We start from the raw sequence: 21,112 nt of genomic DNA, 5'->3' as shown, positions 1-21,112 counted from the left end.
TTTTTTTTAATAATTTTAGAGGAGGTATTTTTTTTAGTTTAGGTATGTTACTTCTATAGTTTAGACATGTTACTTTTTTTTTTTTTTTTTTTTTTTTTATAATTTTAGAGGAGGTACTTTTTTAGTTTAGGTATGTTACTTCTATAGTTTAGATCTGTTACTTTTTTTTTATAGTTTTAGGGGAGGTACGCCATTGGTTTCGCGCTCGTCACACCATCAAGTTGATAGTGTGACTGGTCTCACAAGAGACACGCTGGTAAGAAACATGACACTAATGGATCAGTAAGTATCTCAGATTAATTAATCTAACCATGCACATCATTGCTTGAGCCACTTTTAAGTATTAATGCATCTGAATTAGATATGATCAAGACAAGTCCGGCCCGGCCCGCCCGAAAGTTTTGCGGGTTTGGGCAGAATTTTTCGGCCCAGTTTCCGGGCGAGTTTGGTAAACACAAAAATACACTTTTTAGTTATAAATTTGGCCCGACTCGAAAATGGCCTGAAAAGTCCGGTATTTTAGACACGAAAATAGCGGATTTCGGCACAATTTTTTGGCACCAAATTTGGCCCGGCCCGACATGTCAGGCTGATTTTTTATGCCCGTCCCGCCATTTGATCAGGTCTAATCTGAATGAAGTCATGCGTTGTGACCTGACCCAGTTGTTGGTAAATTTACCATTTTACTTGAATGAACTTTATAGTGCTATTGTCTTATATTCCAGAGCTTTAAGTAGGGTAGTAAAAATTTGGTCTAAATCACAACAAACTGTAAACAAACTATTGAGCCAATATGGCTTTGATGATGACAAACTAAAGTAATCCACTAACGTGGTCTTCAAGTTATATGTCCAATTCCAGTTTTAGACTCCCGCATACTTGTTTCATAGCTTTCAACTGAGCGGCAGACCCGACGCGACTGACAGATAAGCCGACGTGCAAAGATCATTGAGAAAGGTTGTGCTAACATCATCAACTATAGAGCTTACCGGAGGTTGATGATCCTGAGATGCTTATAACAAATAAGCATAACATTCAAAACTAGAATTGCAGAGCAGTACTTAAGGATGAACTCTAGACAGATTGGAAATTACATAGTTTGTATGGAGGAACCGGAACTCCAAACGAGTTAGAGGAACTCCGAAAGAGAAGCAGCAGCTTCCGAGGGGGAACTCCAAGAGAAGAAGTCTGAACGTATGAGTTTACATTTTAGGCTGCAATGTAAGGAAACATGAACTAAGTGTTACGAAACTCGTGTCAGTGGAACTTAGTCTAGGAATTTGGTCAGCATCCTTAAATCTAAGAGTCAAAACATCGGTATTTATTTATGTAGTTTTCAGTTAGCTTGTGATATAAACGTACATTTATGTTAGTTTATTTAAGAGCTTTAATTTGATTAAAAGTGATAGGAGATTTTCGTGTCGTTAACGATAACCAACTAATCAAACAAAATTTGTAAACACCTAACGTACACACTATATTGGAACTGTCGTTAACGAAAACGTTATTTTAAAATCTTTTATAAGTTACGAAATATTTAAAATGTAATTATTCTCGTAAATATGAAATTAAATTTTATAATCTGAAAAATAAATCGTGGAGTAATATTAAAATTCATAAATAAAAATTTCGTTAATAAAATATGAAATCATGATTTAAAGCGAACTTTAAGCTAATAAAAATAATTAAAGTTACTTAATCACGTTTTGAAATTTCGGGGTATTAAAAAAAGTATTTGACCTACAACTTTTAAAGTAATCGGCCTATACCTATAAAAGTAACTGCCATAAAACAAAGTTGGCCATTAACGTTCGTTAATGGGCTTAAACACGTTGAACTTATTTAAGTGTGAACGTGTCACACCTTCAAGTTGATCGTGTGTGGCTAGTCACATATAAGACTTTAGGTATTCCCATATGGTTTGTCGAGTCAGCGGTTTGAGTTTTATGGTCCAATATGCAGATGGTTCCCCCTGCATAAATTGAGGAGGTGTAATAGAAGATACTAATATTACACTTGTAGTTGTACTAGGGTACGATATTATTATACATATGAGTCATAGGCACCTGTATTATGGTTAGTTTTTTTTTTTTAAGGTAAGAAGAAGGGACCCTACTGAACCAGCACCTAGCACAAGTTAACCAGCCCAGCTCCGCAGGTCATCGCTTGAGCCACTCCCAAGCATTTTTGCAGTTGATGGGGCTCAAACTTGTGACCTCCAAGTCACAAGGTGAGTTCCCCACCAACTCCACCAACTTATATTGGTTGTATTATGGTTAGTTGTATCAATATATTCATAGACATAAAAAAACGTAGTTTTATACTTCGTATAAAATGATACTCCCTCAGCATTTTTTTAGGAGTTACAATTACTACTTTCAGCCGTATTTTTTTAGGAGTCACTCAATTTTATTTTTGGTAACTTTTACACCATTCACCAATTGTGTATTATTTGTACTTTCCTACGAGCCCACTTAAACCATAAATTATTCCATTTTTGGTAACTTTTTACACCCTACTTATTTTTTTATTTTTTTTTATTGTCAACTACCCCACTTGCATCATTATTATATCAAATTCAACGATGCTAATACTTATATGGTCCACATATAACTCCTATAAAAAATAGAAAGGGAGTATACAAATAGGCACATAACATCTTACGTTATAAAGGAAAATATGGCAAAGATATGATGGAATTGTTAATTTGAGGCGAATTATTTGGATAGGAACAGTTATTATAAAACAAAGGTTAATAATAATATAAGCTAATTAACTTGACAATTTCCAACTTTCCATTACAATTGACTAATATAGATTGGGTATGGCTTGATAACAAACATGACTTAGAGATGACATGGTCTAGTTGCTTCTACAATTATTTAATACCAACCAAAATAATTATATAATTGATCTTTGAAGCAATATATTAGGATTATAAATAGAACATATTGGCTTAAATTTTTGTATTCGAAGCTCATCATTTGATTAAGCTATTGCTCTGGTAATACAGGCAACGGCTGTGCAAGGAAAATCCCAAAACATTGGCTTGTGTTGTTCTGGTAAGCCCTTACTACTTGAAGTAGAGCTTGAGTTAGGAATTAGGATGTGTTTCCTTCAACTTTTTTATATGATCATTTATCATATAAACTTATTTTTATTGTAATCTGAGGCAAGTTTGAATTGTAGCTAGGTACTAGTTTGAATTTATAAAAGCGTCAGCCTAATAGCTAGATCATTGGAGCGAAAATAATAATTTAGATAAGCTTATTTGCTTAACAAATAGTGGTTAAGTGAGACCAACTTAAATAGCAAGCTATATATGATAGTGCTAGCAATTTGGATACCAATTAAATTAGCTAAAACATAAAACAACTTATAATCTTAAGTGGCATGCATGACAGACTAATTGTAAAATTAGTTTGTCATTGAAGTTGCTCGATTTTAGAGCATGTCGCATGCGATTTTTTTAAAGGTGATGATAAAGATCGCAAGTTGCGACAACTAAAATTTTATCGCAATCTTATGTGTCAGAGTTTAATTGGTAAATATATGCGCCACGTATGCTATGCATCATCAGAATATTTTTACTATGAAAATCTGTAAATAAGGTAGTCAGTATGAAGAACGAAACAAATTAGAATATCAAGATTTTCCTACCTTTTTTGTTACATGTATAATATGTTATATTTTTTTTTGGTGTGAATGATCTACAAGAGCGGAGATGAGAATCGATCCCAGGATCACCTGGAATCGGGATGGAAGCTCTAACCAACTGAGCTATCCACCACTCTATGTATAATAGGTTATATAAGTTATATAAATATTTTAGTTTCCAATTTTAAATCATTGCACATAAGCATGACATGTCATCATTGTGACACGATTTAAAGGTCGCATGTTACGACCTTTATCATTTTTGTTTTTTTGAATCTCAAGCTACTGGCTTGATCATAGGATAAATTAGAAATTAGCTTGACAAACTAATTTGCTTGACAAAAATTTGGCAACGGAAAGAAAGATTAATTAATAAAATTAATTTTAAAAATAGATTGACAAGTATAACTCAATTAATTAGCAAGCTACATCGTAATAGCTAACCATTAAGATATAAATTAACTAGTTGGAAATGAAATAACTTGAAATCTTATGTGTCATTAAAAATTAGCAATTAGTTTATCACAAATGCTTATTTATAAGTGGTGTACATAAATGTTTGTACACCGGAGTAAAAGTTACCGGTTGATTAGATATAATTAGTGACCAATTGGCCGGAATATGGCTAAGGTAGCAATTGACAACTGTTAGAAAGTAAGTGTGGGTATTGTGTCCCACATCGGAAGATTAAGCAAAGAGTTTCTAGTTTATATATAACCTAAGTAGGCTACTCCTCCTATTGCCAATTGGTTTTAGAATGGAGCCTCGCTTGGGCTATATTAGTGGGCTTCAGTTTCCTACTTCATCCCCCCGTAATAACTAAACACCCAGTAGTAATTAACAACTTGGTAAATTTTCCTAGTTATTTTTACTTAAACTTGTACGTGAATTTATTTTATCTGAAATAAATTACATAAGTTGAACCAAACGGACTTTTTATTAATAGAATTGAGTTTTATATATATTAAAAAAAAGTAAGTTTTTTTGTCATCTTCTTGCATGCAGGGAAATTATAGCAAAGATGAGATCAATTGCAGTGATTGGTGGAGGAATAAGTGGATTAGGGGCAGCATTTGAGCTTGCAAAAGCAGGAATTAATGTGACATTGTACGAGAAAGAAGATCATTTGGGTGGACATGCCAAAACTGTTAATGTTGATGGCATTGATCTCGACCTTGGCTTCATGATCTTCAACAGGGTAATTTTATACTTCGTACTACGTACATGCTTTCTCTTCCAGCTTATTTAACAGTAATCGGTGATCAGGATTTATAAGAAATCGGTGTTAATTTAGAATTATTACCTCTCAAACAAGTCAACAACTAGTATTTATTGTTCTTTGCTTGATAAAATCTTAAGTTAAAGGTAAGTCACTAAGTTATGTAAGGCCACGTTAAAATGTCATCTCCGAAAGAGAAAAGATGACCTAATTCCTATATTGTGATATGGACATACGACTAACACTTAAGAATAAATAAATCATACCTTCAAAAAATTAAAAATAAATAAATAAATCATTGTATATGGAGTTTTATTGAACCAACGTAACCTCGAGTGATTTATATCAAATATGTCAACTGAAACCCAAAGTCATTTAAAAGGAAGTCAATCATATGGAAATTATGTTTTGTCTAATTTAAAAAAAAAAACATCCTCGTCCCTTACTCTCTAATCAACAAAAAGAAATTAAAAAAAAGTCCCTGTCCATGTTATTTGGTCATTTGTTTCTCAATTACGATCGATATCTGATGATCTCAATCCCCAATTACGAGGATGAATTTAAGGAAGAATGGTCAACAACTAATTAATTAAAATAAATGGCAAGATAATTCCTAAATTTTTTTTTTGGTGGGAATGAGCCACAAGGACAATATAAATTATAAATGGGGCCGGAGGATTCAAATCTGAGACCTTTCGCAGACAAGCCATCAAATCTTAACCAAAACCTCATTAGTCTAAATAATCATTCTGGTAGAATATTAGGCAGACAAACAATATGTGTTAACGTTTTTTGCTTGTGAATCTCGAGTTAGACTCGGTTTCGTACACCTTATTATTTCTCTTGATTTGATCTGATTTAAACTTAATTTTTCTTACAAGTATCTTATACGATCTGATTATATTTTTCTATTTTGATCTAATGATCTTTTTCATATTATTTTATATGGTCTGAATTTTTCAAAAATAAGACTTGAAGTAAAAATTATGGTTAATATTAAAGAAAAATTGATGGGAATAAGTCGACACTTAGACTGTCCGCACAAAAAAATATTTACGTTTAGATTATACGTGAATAAGTCAACTCTTATACCCCATCAATTTTAAATAAATCATAGGATCAATGACTTGTTATAGTTTCGATCAACAAGTAAAACATTATTTATTACTAATTGTTATTATTACTCCGTTTTATTATTTTGCATTAGGTAGTAATAACCTTAACCACGCCGCCGGATGGATATTCCGGCACCAAAACTAAACCGCCGATTAACATAACCAGCACCGAGACTTAATTGTCGATAACCTTGACCATTAGCTTAGCATAACTTCCGATACTTTTAATCGAAGATGTTGTTTAACTACCGGTTAATTCCCCAGAACTTAATAAAAAGTCGAGAGCAAACCAGTAATGAACTTCACTCCGTTGCTTCTTAGATTTGGGACTTCTTCCATTTGTACTCCGTAATTAACTTCACAGCCCCAAATTAATACTCCGTAGGTTGAATTGCTCAATACTTGAATAATGTGGAATAGCAATTCAACTCATGGAACCAAAATCACCCAAGGTACTCTTTAGTTCATCAAATTATGATTTGTTATGATACTTTTTTGAGTTTTTCTGAAATTGTTTGATTGATTGCTTGTTTGTGTTTTACCTTAATTCCGATTCATGTTTGCAATTTGCATTCTACATTAATACTTTATTTTATTTTGTTCAAATTTTAGTTTTCTACAATTGAAGATGACCAAATTCCATGTTTTCTTATACAATTTTAGTTCGAAGTACATTGGTTTATTATCCATGATAAAATTGAGTACTCCGTATTATTTTCCTTTGCATTTCCGTTCTACAGCCGTCCGGTGTCCGCCCGTTTTGAAGGCATGGTAGTGAATCAGTGATAGTAAATTCATATGTAATTCTGTCGTGATATCAAATACTCAAACAATTATGATCAGTGATTAGTATGGTTTTCATTTTTGGCGGAATCCCTAATACATACATTTACTTGTTAGAGGTGTTCTAAGAGACACACATAGAAAGAAGTGAAAATAAGGTGAACAGAACAAAGGCCGAAGATATTCATGATGGAATCCATGGATAACCAATGACGATGATCATAGGGGAGTTGACAAGCCAATTTTTTTCCATTTGTCATTGTGGGGAAAGGGGAAGATAAAATTGTTAGATTGCCATCGGCAGAAAAAATGACTACTGAATGTCTTGGTGGATTGGATTATTGTTGGATTCTGTGGGCTTAGATTCCATAAATAGATGAAAATTATGGAGTAATTCGTATGTGTTACGCATTGTTCAGATCACTTGATTCAAATGTTTTGTTCACCTTATTTTCTTTTCTTTTTTCAAGAATAATAAGTGTAGGTAAAAGTCAACAATTTCATATAGGTGAAAATCAGGTGAATCTCGTTAAGTATTTAGTGCACATATTGAGATTGTTGATACTATTTTGTGGACTAGTACTAAAAGCACTAAGCAACTCAAAACAGCAATCTTCATGTCCAAAATTGAAGTCCTCCTCTATTAACATATACGTTTGTGTATTGATTGGCAGGTTTCATATCCAAATATGGCGGAGCTTTTCGATGGTCTTGGTATCGAGGTGGAAGCCTCTGAAATGTCGTTGTCTGTCAGCTTAGACGAAGGCCAGGGATGCGAGTGGGGAAGCCGAAATGGGTGCAGAAGTTTGTTTGCACAGATAAGCAATGCAGTGAAGCCAAACTTTTGGAGGATGCTCCAAGAAATTAACAAGTTCAAAGATGATGTGATCATGTAGGACCTTCATATTGGAATTTTTTCCTTTTCATGTTGTGACATATAGAGTAATTGCTTTTATTTGTAATTGGTTATAGAATTAGAGGATGTTTCATTGTTTACTCTAGTTGAACTGATTATTGCCAATTTATCATTTCATCACTCCTTCCATTGTCATGAAGGTACCTTGAAGGTCTCGAAAATAATCCAGAAATGGATCGTACTGAAACCCTTGGCCATTACATCAAGTCAAGGAGTTACTCTGAGTTGTTCCAAAAAGCTTATCTGGTGAGATTGCCTAAGTTTTTTCAGATGCTTTATTGTCTTTAATAAGGTTGTAACTTGCAAATGAGCTGAACTGATTTGAGTACTGGAGATAGAAGATGAACCGATACGACCTTTTACCTTCTCTGTTTGGGACTTCACTCATTTAAAATGTTTGTAAAGCTTGTTCATGAGCTCTAATTGGTTACTGAAATAATCTGAGTTTGAAACTTTATTTTGAAAAAATAATGGGAAATTGGAGGGGAAATTTTGTTAAGATATAAAATTCATAGTTTATTACATTATGTATATTAAACCTGACCACTGCATTAAGATACCATCAAAGAAACATTATACCACATATAAACTATATTGAAATATTGTGACTGAGTTGTTCATGAACATAAAGGAGTCAAGCGTTCGAGCTTAAAATTTTTGTTTGTATTTTACGTTCTTTACGAATGTGTCTTGAACTAGCTTCTTCACAAAATATTGGCTTGTTTGCTGCCCTCGTGTTAATAAATGATTCTTCTACGTTGTTTCGAGCAATAACTAATGCTATAACTTTTTGTAGATTCCCATGTGTGCTTCCATCTGGTCCTGTACATCAGAGAGAGTGATGGATTTCTCTGCCTTTTCGGTTCTTTCCTTTTGTCGCAACCATCACTTGTTTCAGGTGGATGTCATTGAATATTTCTATTTGCAGTCTTCTATCATGTCCTATCCCACTGATTGAGTGAAAATTGGTACTGACAGTTATCTGGTGGTCCACAATGGCTAACTATCAAAGGACGTTCTCAGCAATATGTGAAAAAGGTCTGAATTACTGTTTTATGCTCTGAATTAAGAACATTATGTAGCAGGAAAATTCACAATAATGTTGAAGCGATGGTCATTTCTTTCTCTGCAAATTTATTGTGTTCTTAGTTTTATCAACTTTTTGCAGCTAAGAGAGGAGCTGGAGATTAGGGGAACTCAAATAAGAACCAGTTGTGAAGTACATTTTGTTTCAACAAGTAACAAAGGTTAGTAGTCATATTCTGTATCATTGGTGCTTGTTGCTAAAGTATTAAACAGCATGGAACCTGTAAGAACCCCTCCCCCCTTAACCCCCAAATGTATCTTTGCTAGATTAGCGGTTATGCATGTGGATTATCACCTCTTAGTTAATAGATGGAGCATTTTCAATTTATTGAAATATTTGTTGTGAAATGCTGTAATAGGCTTAAATAGTAGCAGCAAAAACTGATTGAAGCATAATTCTTGTTGTTGTCCTTTATTGCACTCCCATGATTTCTGGCTTTTCCTTAATTATCAACAAGGTTAAGTCCATGATAGAAAATGCATGCCATTTAGGATTTTGATGATGCAAGTGAAACTGAGAATTTATTGCATTATGACAGTGTGAAAGAATAGAAATCCTTGTAATATGAATAATGTAACTGAAATCAGTGTAAGGGACTTATCAAGCATCAGTGAGAGATGATTAACTAAGCTTCAAATCTACTTTCCTAGTTGATAATTGATCGGTCCATAATAGAACATTTTTGAGAAGATATTGTAGTTATAGCCCTCCCTTTGTTCGGGATAGAGGTCCCATGCAGTCTTAATAGCAATTTTTATACATTTGCAGGGTGTACTTTGTTCTGTGGGGATGGTTCAGAAGATTTATATGATGGATGCATTATAGCTGTTCCTGCTCCAGATGCCATAAAGATTTTAGGAGAAGAGGTGACACATGATGAAATGAGAATACTCGGTGCTTTTCAATATGTTTACAGGTGTGTGTTTCTCTTTTAACATTAGACGGTGCACTAGTTGGTGTATACAGATTCATTGAAGTTGTTTGTCGAGATAGACTCAGTGTGTATCACCTTTGTTTATCATCTTGGTCTTTATTGAATTTGAATGGCACACTTGCATCCTAGTTGAATTTTCTTGGCCCTTATATGCGCTGAATTTTCTCCCTCCAAAATGTATGTACACTTAAAATTACTCTTATTCATGGTAGGATCCTGTTGGAAATGTTACTACATTTGTCTCATAAAGGAGAAATCCTTTGCTTATCAAAAAGTTACATACTGAATTCAAGTTCACAATATACTCCTAATTGTTTTTATGTTTTAAAAATACTTGATTTCTCTTTCATAACTAGTTCTCATTTTGGAAATCCTGTCCTTCTGATGTGTGAAACAACTATAACTCCTGATGTACCAAGGCCTGTACACTTGAGAGCTGTGTATACAAAACTTCTTATAACGATGACACTTGAGAAAAACTGCATTTGTTTCCTCTATTTAGTATGCTTCACGTCCCTGATGTCAGTTCCCATTTAACATTTTGTGAGATGATGATGATGCTGATTCAGTTTATGCTACTTTCTAAAATAAATATGCAAATTTGTACTCTCTGTTGGCAGTGATATAGTTCTTCACCATGACAAAAAATTCATGCCCCGAAGTCCAGCAGCATGGAGTGCACTAAATTTTCAAGGGAGCACATTGACATACTGGCTTAATGTGCTGCAGGTGTGTGCTGAATCTCTTTGTTATCAGATAACATTGTGTTAATGATCTTTTGACTTTGGTAATGTCTAACTGTTGTATACGATGTACAAAGTATATGATTTGCATGTGACTTTCTAGTATTTGATAATTGAAGAATAATGAAGATGCAACTGCTACAGCTGTTAGCCTGTTACTTGTCATACAAAGACCAATGGTCCATGACTAATGTAGAACTAGATCATCTTTTAAACTAGCTTTGATGATTACTTTCTTGATACTCGTATATGTTAAATTCTCCAAGCGTACTCAGTGGATCACCTTTTTTTCTCTTTAATTTTCTTTGAATAGAGTCAATAGACCAGATGATTGCTTGATCTGCTATACTATGTATATGGTATGTGCTTAATTACCATGTTACAAAATCATTTTGTTTTGAAAAATTGATAACTCTTCCACAGAAAAACCCACATGATCAAGAGTTTAGTTAATTAAGTTACAAGAGAAAGTGCCACAAGGTTATGCCTGAAAATCACATCCTTATCCTTCCACTGAATGCAAGTGTCCTTAGACTCTTTGCATCTCCACAAATGATGTGCCACCAAAGGTTATAATGACTTCCGATTTAGGATATTCGGTTTTCCCCAATCAACTTATTCATAACCATCTTCAATCTTTCAGGTAGAATCTTCAGTGTGACACATGCAATAGAAGTTGTATCTGTGTTAGCTGGTCTTGCTATGAAAGCTTACTTTGAAAAATGACGAACGGTCTACATTATGTCAACCTTGAGGATATTCCAAACCCTTCTTTGAATTGTTGAATTTGGTAAACCAATTTAGAGCCAGAGCTTTTGATCTGTCACATCGCCACTCTAAATATTTGTCTAGTTCCTGTTGGTTAAGACTTCTATTCTCAGATTCGTTATTCCAGTGACAGATTTAGTATCAACAGTAGTATCAAGGTTCCCATATTCATCTTTCTTTCCAACCCCGTGTTTCCTTCTTGTAGAGCAAGTTCTTGTTTCACAATAGCTAATGTCAGTCAGGATCAGAACGTAATCTTGTTTTCTTTCTAATTTCCATCTGGCTTTTGATTATGAGTGACCCAGAAACCCACAAATTGAAATGATTCTGTCCTTCAATTTATTTTTAGATGCCGCGAGTAAAAGACAGTGGTCTAACAGTGGGTTTAACAACAGAATAAACTAAAACAAAAGAAGAAATTAACTCAAGAAATATCCAAGAAGAAAGGGAGTAAAAACATTTTGCATCTAAGTATAGTGAATCTGAATGACCCTATGTTTTTCTGCATAAAATTCTTTGCTTTATGCAGGATCTCATAAACCTGAAAATAGCATTTTCGCTGCTACCACTCATATCTCTCAATGTGAACCTCACTTGATTCATTGATATTTGTGCATGCAGAATATTTCTGAGACAAATCTGCCTCTTCTTCTTACTCACAATCCACCTCATCCGCCGGAAAATATTGTGCTTAAAAGTTCCTCCGGAGTTCTTGTACCTTCAATTGCTACAATGAAGGCCTCACTTGAACTTGATAATATTCAAGGAAACAGAGGAATTTGGTTTTGCGGAGCATCTCATGGTAAGCTTTATCATAAAACTTTGGGATACACTCATAGATTACACATCCATATTAATCTTCAATAATCAGGTATCCATGTTATACTGCCCAAAAAAGGTTTATTGAGTGTTTGCATTGTTTTTCCTATAAAGCTCATACCTCAGCATTATCAAATACCTAATATGGTGCATACTTATCGACAATATCCTCACAGGCTAATGTCTATATGCCTGGTAATACAAAAGAAAATTGATTGCAAGACAAAAAGAATGTATGGTAGCCTATTGTTCATTTTGGTGAAAGCAAAATAAGACAAGCATTAACAGGATGAGGGATTTGAATTATGTTTTGGTCTGGGAGCTGTGATTCTGAAACTTTTAGCACCAAGGCAATGCTCAGATTTTTACAGCAGCTGTTATTAGAAAGAACATGTACTTGCTAACTGTCACTGTTTCTTGGGGTCACTTAACTGTAGTTTTTTTTTTTTTCTTATTCTCAGGCTACGGTTTCCATGAGGATGGTTTGAAGGTACACGTTTCTTCTTATGCCGGTCCATATTCCAGACTATTACACAACAGAATATTATAACCTTATTTACACTGAGTCTCTGAGGATACTTTCTATTTGTGTTTTCTAATATATGTATTGACTATACTGAAGATGACTGTGTATCTATCTGTCAGGCTGGGTTAATGTCTGCCAGTGCTGTTCTGAAGAGGAGCTACACTCCACTTGCGAACTCAAAAATTATGGCGTTTTCTTGGACAGAAGCGACAGCTCGCCGCTATATAATCAAATTCCTAAAGCGCTTTATTTCTGCTGGCTGTTTGATGTAAGTCCTGTCTCTTTTGAGTATTGTGTGAGATGTGAGATCTGTGGCCTTTGTTAAATACTCCTTTTGTCCATAACAATATTCCAATTAGACCTTTACTGATCTTGAGAATATATGTGATTGTCTATTCTCCACCTCCCACTTTTCTCTCGTCCTTTACAAGGTCGTCTGAGTGCAGACTAGTTGTTGAACTGACTGAACATCCCTAAATTCACAAGTTGCAAAGTACTGTATTTCATTTCTCTTCTGGTGTAACCATTTGTTGGTCGGCCTATTTTTTTGTCATCTTAAATTGTGGCAGTTTGCTGGAGGATGGAGGCACAGTTCTGAAGTTTGAGGGTTTGGACAAAAGATGTACTTGGAAAACTGCAATAAGAGTTCACAACCCCCGGTTTTACTGGAAGGTGATTCTCCTTGACTAACATTATCTTTCATATCAAGTGTCATCATTATCGTTACCCCATTGCCTTCAAAGAGGCTCCCGCAACAAGCGGGGTGGGGGGAGGGGGGTCCGACGTATGCAACCTTACTCCTGCAATTGCAGAGAGGCTGTTTCCAGTTGGCCCATAAGCTATAAAGGGACGACGATCTTCTACTTCATGGAAAGGAAGCGAAGAGGTTTTGAGAGCCATTTTGATTTAGTCTATTATATACCAAAGCCATAAGAACAATGAATCTTTGGCTACATCAGAATTGGACTGCTCTCATGTCCAGTGTATTAACCAAATTTGACCCAGACGCTCTTCCATTATTCCCTCAGGTTGCTATAGAGGCTGACCTGGGTCTGGCAGATGCATTCATTAATGGAGACATCTCGATTGTTGACAAGAATGAAGGACTTCTGAATCTTTTCAGGGTAAAAGAAATTCTTTATACTGCTGTCAGATACTAATGACTTGTTCTTATATGTAAATTCTCGTGTAAGTTCTAAATTAATCTTTCTCATTTGTTTAGTTAATTTTTGTTAAATTCTTATGCAGATCTTTCTTGCCAACCTATACGTCTATCCTTCTGTTTCAACGGACGAGAAAAAGAGGTTTGTTTTGCTCATTTGAATATGTCATCAGGCCACCAGTTATTTGTTGTTCATTTGAATCTTTTGTTTCTTCCAGCTTTGATTTCAAGGGTTGGTGGACTCCAATGTTTTTCACAGCTGGGATAGCCTCAGCAAAATATTTTTACCAACATGTTTCTAGAGAAAACTCGGTTGCACTAGCTCGTCGTAATATTGCTCGCCATTATGACTTGGTATGACTTATCAGGCAACCAAAGTGTTAATATTCATCCTTTCTGACTAACTTTTCCCTGGCTTTGAAAGAATGCTTACAAGTATTTTTTTTACAATTCATTGTGACTATTGTTGATACCTATATTGCATTCTCATATAATTTTTTATAGTTTTCTTGTTGAGCATACAAAGTAAGTGTTAGGTACTTAGGTATCAATATACAGGTTTGGTTGCTCTCTTACCCAGTTGTTGGGTTAGCTTCCAAGTGGAGCAGCCAAGAGTGGAAGACTATATGTTAATGAAAGGACTCTAATTGCCTGCTGGTATTATACCCTTGCATATAAAACAAAAATAAAAACTGGTATTATATATACCCTGCACACCGCAGGATTACGTGTTGCTCACAGCTTTGTCCTTGACTGATTGGTTTACATGTGATATAGGCATATAGCTGATGTAATGGGTAACAGCTAACCCTTGATCAAGACTAGACAAATTGTGGTCACTGGTCAAAACTTACCAGGTTTTATTGTTATAAACTACTGATATGCTAGCATAGTAATAGTATCACATTTGAGAAAAAATGTTTCGGGTGGGATGTGCTCTTTTCATGATCCTCCTATATTATGTTGCGGCATGTAAGAAGTTATACAATAAGATAATCCCTTCACAAGGATCATTAATGGTCTTGACTGATTGGTTTTTATGTGATAGCTGATATACATACAACACATGTGTTACGAATCATTTTTAGGGAGAGGAGCCCTAGAGGTAGTATCTTTACAAGTTAGTTATGGGTAGCTGCGGGTATAATTTTGGGAACAGTTGCGGAAGAAGTGCTATATGTAGAGCACATTAGAGACGGAAAACCTGTAGAATAGTGATTGAGTATTCTAGGTTGGCTTAGTTAGCTAAATTGGGAGAGAATCCACCTCTCGGAAGTGGAATTATCATTCACATTTGCTGTAATTTCCATCTTACTAATAATATCATCTTCTTCTTCCCTATTTTCTGCCATTAATGGTGCTCAAGCTATGTTAATTCATAACAATATGCAGCACTTTTTTTGTTATGATGCAAAATAAATTCATTTGGCCAGGTTTTTTTGACAATATCTTCCCGTTATTCACAGAGTAATGAAATGTTTTCCCTCTTTCTGGACGACACAATGACATATTCTTGTGCAATCTTTAAGGTCAGAGTTAAAGCCTTAAAACTTAATACTGTATGCTTTTAGCTTCAAAATAGAATCTCTTACAACTAGGTTTTACTAATGTTTACCTATGTTTCCTGTAACTCTCTTGTTGCATAATAGTCTGAAGATGAAGATTTAAAGGTGGCACAACTTCGAAAACTCCATCTTCTGATAGATAAGGTGAGTATTCTCCGGTTCGTTCTACTTCTCACCAAATAATACTGACATACATTCAGGCTTACTTATTTCATTTGACTATAATCTAGGCTAGAGTAGAGAAGCAACATGAGGTCCTTGACATTGGTTGTGGTTGGGGTAGCCTTGCTATTGAAATTGTAAAGAAAACTGGATGCCGATACACTGGCATCACTCTAGCTGAGGAGCAGTTGAAATTAGCAGAACAAAGGGTGAAGGACGCTGGATTACAGGTACCGCATATCTTAGATTGAACATTCACTTTTGAATCATGAGCATTATCGGCATTCATGTGTACTAGACTATTAGTCGCTTCTCTCCATACTGTCATCTGAATAGCATGTAATTATCGATTTTCTTTACAAGGAATTCTATGTATCTAATTGAGTGCCAAATTTAGTTTAGATAAATTGATAGGAGTTCTCTCCATGCTTCATGCACTTTGCCGAGTGGGACAGATAGGGTGCTCACTTGCATCTAGACATTTTTTCTGTCATCATTGTTCTTGTTTCTTCTTTACCTTATTTAATGATTATGCCTTCTTATAAGTTGATTAATTGTGTGCTGGCAGGATCATATTACGTTTCTTCTCTGTGATTATCGTCGGTTGCCAGCTTCCCACAAATTTGATAGAATAATATCTTGGTGAGATCCTCTTACTAAAAAATAATACGCAAATAACTTAACTAATTATGATCTGACCCTTGCTCTTGTGTGTGAATCAGTGGGATGCTAGAACATGTAGGAGATAAATACTATGAGGATTTTTTCCGGCATTGTGAATCTCTTTTGGCAGATACTGGAGTTCTTGTCCTTCAGGTAATAGATGTGTTATTGGAAGTAGTGTTTTAGGAGAAACTGGTGTCTGTGTTTTTCATGATGGTGTTATGTCGTAATGTACCACCATTATAAGCTAGGCCTGAAATTCATTTCCCATGTTGTTATACCTGTGGTGCAAAGTAGTTGAGTAGGAGAATTAACCAGGCATATACAAAAATTTGCTCTTGCTTAAAACAACTATACCTATATCCTTTCTGCTGTCCATGACATAGAAAGTCTCTTGCTGAGTTATGATGTGGTTTTTTTCCTTTTCAGACCATATCGATACCAGACGAACGGTATGACGGGCACAAAAGAAGCTCAGATTTTATGAGGGAATACATTTTCCCAGGTGGATGCCTACCTTCTTTGAGCCGATTAACATCAGCAATGATTGCTACTTCTAGACTTTGGTAAGTGCAACCATCGTTGATTAATTGTTCAAATATGTCTATCTTCTGGAATTACTCAACTGCTCCATTTTGTAGCATGGAACATGTGGAGAATATCGGGGTGCATTATGGACAAACATTAAGATGCTGGAGGAGAAATTTTCTGGAAAATCAGAGGTAAGACATGTTTGCATATTATTCACTACAGAAAGCATATGATCTTTTTACAATTTTGCATCTTCTGTAACCTTTGAAATGATTGCAGCCATTGGAGTCAAATTTGTAGCTGCATTTACTAGATTCTCTTTCAAGAGACATTATATCTTTCAGCTAATTCAAAGTTTATGTGGATTCAAAATAATCCTCCCTTTATACTGTTCTCGCTTTCTCTTCTTATCACTTGGTTTCTCGAAAGCAAAAGATCTGATTCACCTTAGTCACAGTTCTACTACTTTGGCTAACTTTCCTGTAAGAGAACCTATGTTCCAAGAAAGTATACACAATTTCACCTCCTCCCCACCCCCTCCTAGATTGCACCTTCTTTGCCTCAACTTGTCTAGCGTCTTGCTAATTTGACACCTCACCAAATAAATGTGGTGCCTGCTTCGTGGCACATGCATACACGTGTACAATATAGATATCAATTATACTGTTCTGACAATTTAATATAGGTAGTCTACTATGGATTGGTTTTTTGTGTGCTAAAATGACAGGTTCTCATATATTTCAGCAAAATTCGTGCACTTGGATTTGATGACAAGTTCATGCGGGCATGGGAATACTATTTTGACTATATGGCGTCCATGTTTAAGACCCGGACTTTGGGGGACTACCAGGTAAATCTTTGATAATTGAACACCTCCTCTGTCAATTACTCTGTTTGCGTGAGGATTTTTCATGACTATTAATGCATTTCAGTCATTTGTGTACAAACAAAGTGCCGGAGTAAAAAGGGTTTGAAACCCATTGTTAATTTGTTAGTGTGAGGGCTTAACGTGGGTCGAACAGTTATCCGCATTTGGTCCCATGTCTTTATGTTGAATTCTCTTTTAGGACACTATTATAGGAACTTGGAAAACAGTCTGCAGATTATGCAATGAGTTTAATGATTTGCATCAGTTAGACTTGTTAACATAACTAAAGATGTTTCTTCTTGATGCAGATTGTTTTCTCACGCCAAGGAAATATTGTTGCATTCAGTGATCCTTATGCGAGCATACCCTCCTCCCATTTGTTTCCATAGAAACATTTACTGCTCAACCCCTGATGCCGTAAAACCGGTGAATCTGTGTTCATTGGACGGGGAAGTTGAAAGTTGGTGCATTGATTAAGTCCTACTCCATATTTTACTTTGTTTTTTGCCTTTGTCGGTGTTCCGGTGCTGTGAAACCTGCAGTGGTGTGGTTGTGTTATCTTTCAGAGGGTCTGTATTATAATTTGTAAATAATCCCTTGTTTCTATTGTATGTCTGTCTGGGTGCTTTGAAATACAGTATACAGTTATGTTTATGGTTCAAACTTTCAGAATATGCTTTGTTTACTGCCTGGTTAATTATAAAAATAAAAAAACAAATAAAAAGAAGTGTGCATTGCAATTTAAGGTTGTTGTATCACAAAGTAATCCCCTCTCCAATAATTCATCTATTACATAATTTTCAAAGTACTGTTCCACATAAGATCACAAATGAGCTTCATTTTACAAAAAAAAAAAAAAAAAAATCTAGTAAGCACTAATGGTGTCAGCGGTTCTATCTTTAAAATTGCTAATGTCTTTAGTGATTCTATTATAATGCTCGTGCAATACTAAAGATGGAGTTGTATCGAATCCTATATGAACGGTGGTTTAGATATTAGTTCAAATAAAATAAATTCAGGAAAAGCAAGTGAATAACTTTCACGTTTGCTTTAAACAATTGCCAACCAAAAAGATCGAGATCAGATTCCTAGATCACTACAACATAATTATTTTATTACCATCACCTAGATGTCCAAAAACTCACTCAACCTTCGAGTTGAGTAGTTGACTTCTTTATAAAAGAAGATGAGATCAAGTACCTAACTATGTGAAATTAAGAACATTAAAACATCCACTAATCATGCTTTATATCCTCATCTCCTTTCCCATTTCCCTCAAATTTAAGATATACAACCAATAATTTTCCAACAAAACAATGTTTCTTTATTGGAAAATACACAACGTAACTATTCTATTTTTCCTTTGAAGGTTTGAATCATTGAACAAGATATCCAGTTAGAAGAAAATGGAATCATCAACTTCTTCAACAAAGAGAAAGGATAACGATGACGATGACGATGATGAGATAATCTTCGATAATTCGCCATTATTCCGTCTTTACAAAAGCGGCCGAATGGAGAGATTAGGGGAAGTTCCTCCAATCCCACCATCACTCGATCCCAAAACCAGAGTTAAAACAAACGACATTAAAATCATTTCTTCAAAAACAAGAGATCACATCATCCCAGTTAGGTTATTTAAGCCTAACATTCCTAAAAACAAAAGAATACCACTTTTGGTATACTTTCATGGTGGTGGTTTTTGCATTGAAAGTACATTTTCTCCAAAGTATCACAACTACCTTAATAAGCTAGCCTCTGAAGCTCAAGTTATGATATTTTCAGTTGAATATCGACTCATCCCTGAACACCCTCTTCCTGCAGCGTATCATGATTGTTGGGATGCTCTAAAATGGGTGGTTTTCAAAGCAAGAGACGAAGAAGAATGGATTCAAGAACATGTCGATTTTGATAGAGTCTACTTGATGGGAGATAGCGCAGGCGGTAACATCGCTCATCGTATGGCCTTACTAGCGGAGCTCGACGGCGACGGCGGAGGCGTTGGTAGTGTTTGTTGCATTAGTGGCGTCATTTTGGTGCATCCTTACTTTTGGGGAAAGCAGCGGATTGGTGACGAGGCGGCCAAATGTAGCCGCATACCGAACCCGGATTTGGCAACCAAGGTATGGGCGCTTGCTTGCCCCGAAAGTGGTAGTGGTGTTGATGATCCGTGGATAAACCCGGGTAATGACCCGGATTTGTGGCGACTAGGATGTAAACGGGTCTTGGTTTGTGTTGCTGAGAAGGATTTCTTGCGAGATCGGGGGTTGTACTACAAGGAGGCTTTGGAGAAGAGTGGATGGCAAGGGACAATAGAGGTGGTAGAGTCTAAAGGAGTGGATCACGTTTTTCATTTGCTTCGTCCATTTTCTGCTAATTCACTTCAACTTATGGCTAAAGTTGTTGCTTTCCTCAATCCTACACGTTCTACACTCTAAATTAAACCCATTGTATTTGTATGTATGTAAGTTTAAGCTCTGCTACGGACTTGCCTAAGGACTTCGCTCCTTATCGGAACCGGGTTTTAAAATCCGCCTTGTTTTTGTTTAATATTGTAAACCAGAGCCAAAGCTCTGCTATTGAATTGCCTAAGGATTCTACTCCTTATCGGAACCGGATTTCTAAATCCGCCTTGTATCTATTCTTTCTTTATTCTTATGTGTATCAGGAACAACACTTCACACCTATTAGTACACATTACGTCAAAAACTGTATGCCACCCTCCACGGTTGGTATTTTAGGGCTTTTCTCAACGAACAATTTTATCATTTCCGAATTATTATGAAAATTTGTGCATGGAATATTCGAGGTGGTAAACGTGATCACGCCATAGCAGAACTAATGAACCTAAAACAACAAGAAAAACCGGACTTATGCTTTGTTATTGAAACATTAACAAATAATATCCACAGCCAAACTATAACTAAAGCGACTCGATTTCAGAAACATCTCATTATTGATCCTGTCAATCATTGTGGGGGTATTTGGGCACTTTGGAATGAAGATAACATCAAGGTTTTGAATACGACTTTAACACACAGATGTGCACATTTAACAATTCTATATAAACCAACTCACACCACTCTCCTTGTATCAGGTATCTATTGCCCAGCGAAAGAGGAGGAAAAATCGTTCTTCTGGGATGATCTTTCCTCCTTCTATGCAAACACCACCCTCCCATGGCTCCTAATTGGGGACTTTAATGAACTCCTCTCCCCAATTGATAAACTGGGTGGGAACCCCATTCATTCGCATCAATGTAAACGTCTCCCGGCCTTTCTGTCTAGCCACCACGCTATCGATGTTCCTTGTGTACAAACGGCGTACTCCTGGAAATCTAATCAAGACTCCTCCCTCCTTGAGCGTATTGATCGCGCCATTGTTGATTCACATTTTTCCAACCTATTTCCTAAGAGCACCGTTAAGTATGGTATTTTTTCAGTATCTGATCATGCTCCTGTCATCTTTGACTCAAACTCTGAATACATCAATTCTAATCGCCTTTTCCGCTTTAACAACATGTGGACGCTTGATCAAGACTCTCATGACATTGTTAAAAAAGAATGGAGATTCCGGCAAGAAGGCTCTCGTTTT

General features: G+C 35.6%; 2 protein-coding genes across 3 annotated transcripts; both read left to right on the top strand.

The window, feature by feature from the left end:
- Window positions 1-2,880: 2,880 nt before the first annotated feature.
- Window positions 2,881-18,192, top strand: LOC110788065 (uncharacterized). 2 transcript variants are annotated; one of them, XM_021992709.2, is made up of 25 exons: window positions 2,881-3,062; window positions 4,663-4,855; window positions 7,449-7,666; window positions 7,831-7,936; window positions 8,487-8,588; window positions 8,669-8,728; window positions 8,859-8,937; window positions 9,546-9,693; window positions 10,332-10,440; window positions 11,844-12,024; window positions 12,503-12,531; window positions 12,687-12,835; window positions 13,137-13,239; window positions 13,596-13,691; window positions 13,816-13,871; window positions 13,948-14,083; window positions 15,196-15,258; window positions 15,379-15,438; window positions 15,525-15,686; window positions 16,025-16,098; window positions 16,179-16,272; window positions 16,549-16,685; window positions 16,761-16,841; window positions 17,395-17,500; window positions 17,827-18,192. In XM_021992709.2, exons 2-25 carry the CDS (start codon window positions 4,679-4,681, stop codon window positions 17,905-17,907), a joined length of 2,607 nt encoding a protein of 868 aa, XP_021848401.1. In that variant the 5' UTR covers window positions 2,881-3,062; window positions 4,663-4,678; the 3' UTR covers window positions 17,908-18,192. The 2 variants fall into 2 exon arrangements, with proteins under 2 accessions (XP_021848401.1, XP_056694673.1); XM_056838695.1 differs by lacking the exons at window positions 2,881-3,062; window positions 4,663-4,855 and adding an exon at window positions 6,192-6,443.
- Window positions 18,193-18,626: 434 nt separating this feature from the next.
- Window positions 18,627-20,211, top strand: LOC110788066 (probable carboxylesterase 7). Its single transcript, XM_021992710.2, has one exon. The coding sequence runs from the start codon at window positions 18,925-18,927 to the stop codon at window positions 19,954-19,956; it is 1,032 nt and encodes a 343-aa protein (XP_021848402.1). The 5' UTR covers window positions 18,627-18,924; the 3' UTR covers window positions 19,957-20,211.
- The last annotated feature ends 901 nt before the right edge of the window (window positions 20,212-21,112 follow it).

The sequence above is a fragment of the Spinacia oleracea genome, chromosome 3, assembly GCF_020520425.1.
Source record: "Spinacia oleracea cultivar Varoflay chromosome 3, BTI_SOV_V1, whole genome shotgun sequence".
In the NCBI taxonomy this organism is placed as follows: Eukaryota; Viridiplantae; Streptophyta; class Magnoliopsida; order Caryophyllales; family Amaranthaceae; genus Spinacia; species Spinacia oleracea.
This window is presented reverse-complemented; position numbering and strand designations above follow the sequence as displayed.